The sequence below is a fragment of the Galeopterus variegatus genome, unplaced genomic scaffold (genome assembly GCF_000696425.1).
Source record: "Galeopterus variegatus unplaced genomic scaffold, G_variegatus-3.0.2 Scaffold241, whole genome shotgun sequence".
Taxonomy (NCBI): domain Eukaryota; kingdom Metazoa; phylum Chordata; class Mammalia; order Dermoptera; family Cynocephalidae; genus Galeopterus; species Galeopterus variegatus.
Window position 1 is genome coordinate 55,578 of NW_007726352.1, and position 5,512 is coordinate 61,089.

The 5,512-nt window shown below is 43.9% G+C and overlaps 1 protein-coding gene across 2 annotated transcripts in view; it reads right to left on the reverse strand.

The window, feature by feature from the left end:
- Positions 1-5,512, reverse strand: part of YWHAH (tyrosine 3-monooxygenase/tryptophan 5-monooxygenase activation protein, eta) — a 13,174-nt gene that overhangs the window by 7,210 nt on the left and 452 nt on the right. Inside the window, exon 1 of one of the 2 annotated variants that reach the window (XM_008566414.1) lies at positions 5,300-5,506. The exons of the other annotated variant lie outside the window; for it this stretch is intronic. Coding sequence (XP_008564636.1) covers positions 5,300-5,386 — 87 coding nt within the window. The 5' untranslated portion in view covers positions 5,387-5,506. Of the gene's footprint in view, positions 1-5,299; positions 5,507-5,512 lie in introns of those variants that run through there. 2 annotated transcript variants of the gene reach the window in all.

Consider the following 5,512-nt stretch of genomic DNA (forward strand, 5'->3'; position numbering starts at 1 on the left):
GGTCCGGTACGGGGGCAACACTGAGGGTTGCGATCCGTTGCCGGACACGGAGAAAAGACAAAAAGAAAAAAAAAAGAAAAGAAAACAATTCTCACCAACAATAACATAACCAAATCATAAAATCTTTAAGCTTCTTTGGCAGAACCCTGCATGTTTTAAAAAAAAAAAAAAAAAAAAAAAGCTATACGAATGAAAGCTTTTTTGGCTCTTTCCCAAGTTAATGCCCTGGAAGTGAGAATCCTCTACTTAGACCCAAGCTGGCAGAGAAGCAAGGAGCATCCCCAGCCAGGACCAGGCTGAACTCCCCACCAGGGTGAGGCCACAGTTCTATAAGGCCACAAGACAGGCTAAATTTCAAGTTAGAGCAGACAAGTTCAGGTAATTAATATCCAATCTAAGCTTAATATTAGCCAAATAAAATAGCTACCCTTGTATTGTTAAGAGACTGCCTTTGCCTTGCTTTTGACATAACTAACAATTTTCATACAGATCGACAGGAATTAAATACAACCCCATCTGAAAGGCATTAATGCATGCTACTCTCTCTGGAGACACCAGGATTGAAGGCTTCAGAAGCTGTGCCAGGTTCTGATCACAGGAAGGGCCAACACCCACCGCCACAGAAGGGAATGCCACTGCAGTAAGGAGGAGTGGGAAGAGGACCAAAATGCTGGGCATAAGACAGGCTGCCTCCACTTGGGCACTAGGAGGAATTTTACCAGCAACCTACAGACTGAAATTTTGGGGACTATAGGCTTATAGAATATACTAAAGGCAGGGCCGGCCCGGTGGCGCACTGGAGAGTGCGCCGCTTGGGAGCGCAGCGGAGCTCCTGCCGAGGGTTTGAATCCCATGTGGAGACCGGTTCCCGCTCACTGGCTGAGCGCGGTGCGGGTGCAACACCGAGGGTTGCGATCCCGTTACCAGTCAGTAAAAAAGACAAAAAGGAAAAAAAAAAAGAATATACTAAAGGCAATATGGACAAACAATTGGTGCCAAGAACATAAAACAATTTCTTAAAATACCACAAGTAAAAGACAGTACTGCATTTCTTAATGCAGAGCAGGAAATCAAATTCAATTTATGCTTTGCCTGTTAAGCTAAAAAAACTCCTGGCCTTCAGGAGAACAAGCAAAACCCAGATCTGTTTCCCTCTTATGCTTCTCTGCTATAGCTAAGACCCATAAGTGATAGATTCTATTTTTAATCAAACTTGGCAAGAATGACTTACATCCAACAGATAAAACTATCCGTTAAGTAAGTCTACATAAGTAAAGTGCTTGGAATTTAGCCAATGATGACAATGGTTAATATGCCAGAATGTATACTAGAAATATTATCCCTTAGCCTCGTGGGGCATTATCATACAGTGGTTACAGCGAGAGCTCTAAATTCAAGAATTCAAATCTTGGCTTCACAACTTACTAGCTGTTTGACCATGAGAAAATCAACCTCTTAGTCTCATTTGTAAAATGGAGTTAATAACAGTACCTATGCAGAGTTGTTATAAAGATTAAATGAGAATGTACTCATGGAATAACAGCTACCATTTACTGAGTACCTAATAAGTAAAATGATAAATTCCATTAACTTGCCACATGTAACATGAAAAACTATGAAAAATAAAATTAAATAAATAAATGATAACTTAAAAAGTAAATAAAAGAAAAAAACACATTTGGGGTACACACTTCCAAACCATATTTCTGGAAAAGTATAGTGGTAGACGACACTATGCCATTAATAAAAAAAGTCCCAAAGATAAGAAAACACATTTTTTTGTTTCTTTAAAGGAGTAGTGGGGTCCTTGACTGTGGAAGATTTTCTGGGGATAATTCAGGCACCTAAACCCAGATGGGGGCCACAACTCCCACTTTACTGCAGCAAAGCTATGTGAGCTGTTTGCCACCTGATGTACCTTTTAATTCAGACTATTACAAGAATAATCTAGAGCCTTCTTCCTTCCTCAACCAATATATGACGGAGATAATTACATTACAAATGACCAGTTAGTGGGAAACAGGATTCACTCATTTTTATATATTTTAAACTATTGTACCAATGTGGCTTCAAGATTTCATACCAACCAAAATTCTGGTACACCTCAAAATCGTCCTTGTCGATATCTGCAACGCAGATTGTTTCCTGGACCACTCAGTTGTGCTCTCCTTTTACACACCACCTGCTCGTTTGCCCACTTCCCATAATCTCTCAGCTGTTGGAATAAGGGCCTCTTGCCACTGGTTGAGCCAAGTGCCTCTTCCTCTCCAACTCCTGTTTCCTTAAACTGCAGTTTTGTTTCCTACCCTTAAGATATCTACAGATATTCTTCAAGTCCTTCAAACATATTTCTCCCCATCTGTCTACATTGCAATCAACTGCATGTCAGTGTTATAACATGCTATCCCAGAAAATTTTTATAACCTCACGATCAACATCTATATGTTTTTAATATAAAATAGATGACTCAGAACAATAAGAGACATGATTGAATTATTCCTACCCATGAGTATTTACCGGAACTCTATCTGGTTATTTTCCTTCTTCCCTTAAATCAGTCTTACACACTAACATTTTAATCCCAAATTTATAGGTTTAGTTCATAGTTCTTATAAAATGGTATTATACCGATTTTACAGAGATTATGAATTGTGTAAGGTCAGTCAAAGCCTGACCTAAGAACTTGGGTTCTAGAATCTTTCAAAATGGTTCTTCCCACTATTACACTCTATGTAAGCTAACAGGTATGAGGTAAGGAGAGCCTGAAGATACTCTTATATACCTCATTTCAGAAACACTTCTTGCCTCTTCAAATTGTAGGGTGAGGCAGGGAATCACAGTTCTCAACTGATTTGCGGCAACGCCGCTGGTTCCAATACGCATGATTTTTCTCAAAGCTTACCAACACTGTCCTCCACGTGACGCTGGTAGAATAAGAAATATCAATCATTACAAGCAGGCAATATTATTAGGCGACCATTTAAATTATAAAGGAAACAGAAAACAGGTTAGAAGATTGAAAGCAAAAACTGACTTGTTAGTAACACCAACATTACTAGTTTTATACTTCAGAGGATCTGAAGCCGAGATGTAAATTTCAAGGTCACATAGTGGTGGCATCAGAACACACCCTCCCTAAGGTGCTCTGCGCCATCCTCCAGAGCAGTCTACTTACCTGCCTTTCTGCCGCCCTGAAGAAAGCCCACATAAACCCAGGGTTACTAGATTCAGACTGTTTGCAAAAGCTCTAGTTAAGGCTTATAATATTAACAAAAGGGGGACTGAGTCATCCCAATAACATTCTTTAAAAATTTAATCTACAAACACCAATTTAACAGCTAAAACACAAAAAACTGTCTTCCACTGACCTCTGCCAAGTCCCTTCCAATTCCATTAATTTAGATGGTGAAAAAAAATCAAAGAAATGGGAATACTGACCCAAAAAATGCTCCTTTTTTTTTTAAGTTCTTATTTTTTAATAGGAGTTACCTTAAGGGGATGGTTTATCACAATTCTGAGATAATAGCTCCAGAATGTACTTTCTAGTCATTTTTCCTTAACCTCAATTCATCTTCCTTCTTTCTTTTCAACATCTTTATTCACTAAAGGGCACCTAACACTGCAGCCTTCAAGTCCCACTCACAGGTTGAGAAAGGGCCTCACAGAAATGTCCAGAGGTCTCAGACTGCGAAATACCAGGACTGCTCAGTTAAGTGTGACTTGTGTGGACAGAGGGAGCTTTATCCCAAAGAAAATTAAGCTTTAGGACCCACTCCAAAAAAAACGCATACAGTCAGTCCTGTTTCTTCACAATTTGCAAAACTGTATATTTCATTTTCTGAAAGAGGGCCCTCAGAATTACATAAAGTTCAGACCTCAAACGTATACCATCTCCTGGTATGGATGAAAACCTCCTATCTAAGCTCAACAGCATGCCATTAAGTGCTCAAATCAGGATCACCAATGAATCAACAAATGTGCCTTGGTGTTGCTGATTTCCAAACACACCTAATCAAATGGGTAACAAGGACACTACAGGAAAAATAACTCAAAGTATCCTTACCTGGATAATCCTAAATATTGGCCTCAACTACAATTTCACCTGATATTAATATCAAATGCCTTAAAATGAGTTTTTCAAATTATTCTAAAAGTTTAGGGAGACCCTGGCTTTGTAGTTTTTCTTTAAGAAATCCTTTCAAAAGACCAGCGAAAGGACATGTGAGCAATAATCCAGGACAGTAATTCTCATCAAACCCAATAATGAAAGCTGGTTAAAATGCAGATTCCTAAGTCTCACCCCACAATTTCTGAATCTTTAGTAGGTCTAAAGTGGCGATCAAAGGGATCCTCCCAGGTCTCAGGAGGACAGAACATGAACACAGAAGGTTGGTGGTTGCAGTTGTAGTTCTACCCCTGTGACCTTGACGCAAAGAGAAGTAATGTTCATTTAGAAAAAACGTAAAATAACGTGAAGTGACAGGGACAGGGAGATGGTAACCGGAACTCAAAAGTCTCAGAAATGCAGGTGGTGTCTAATCCACGGTATTCGCTAGGGTGTGGCTGGGCATGACTCCTTCACCGGAAATCAAGCTGCAAAATCGAACTAAGAGGGTCTCGACTAGAAGTCACGTCTCATTTTAATCTTCAGGCATACAGCGCAGCATCAACCCTGGGGCTATACAGTGGGCCCAACACCCTCCGCCCTCACCCCATTCTCCCGCCTACGTCCACGCCTAGACTGCAGGAAGGGGGTCTTCACACACAAAGCCAGACCCGGGGTGTAGGAAGGTGGGACCAGAACAATTTGGGCAAGCACAGCAAAGCAGATCGGAATTACACAGACTCCAGGTCGTGGCAGAGAAAACCAGGAGAGAGAGGGCGCCACTCACTAAGTGATTCTTTATTACAAGTTGGGGAACAGAGGAAGGCAAGAGGGTGGGTGAGCCCCAGGTCCGGTAGAACGGTCTAGAAGGAGGAATGCGGCTCCCTCACGTTTCCTTGAGCACCCTTTCCCCTCATCCAGGCTCCCAGCTAGGATGTGGCGACCCCCGCCCGGCCCCGCGGGGGTGCCTTCGCGATCCGGAGCGGCTCCCCGCCTAGGGATCCCACCCCGAGCCCAGCCTCAGGAAATGGCGGGGCGGCCGCCAGGCGCGGGAAGCGCAGTCTACGGATGGGCGGCCGCGCTCAGACGGGTCGCGGGGTCGCCCCGGGCCAGGAGAGAGACTCCACCCGGCCGCTCCATCCCTCCTCCTCGCCAAGGCCCCAGACCGGCAGCCCGGGCTACCGGCGCGCTCACCGCCTTCATGGCGGAGGCCATGTCGTCGTAGCGCTCCGCCTGCTCGGCCAGCCGCGCCCGCTGCAGCAGCTGCTCCCGGTCCCCCATGTCGCTCGCGGCTCGGCCTCGTCTCGCGTCCCACACCACTTGCTTGCCCGCCCGCTTCCCGGTTGCCGCGGAGGCAGCCGCCGCGCACGCGCACTGGCTCGCCGGCACCGCCGAGGCTGCAGGTAG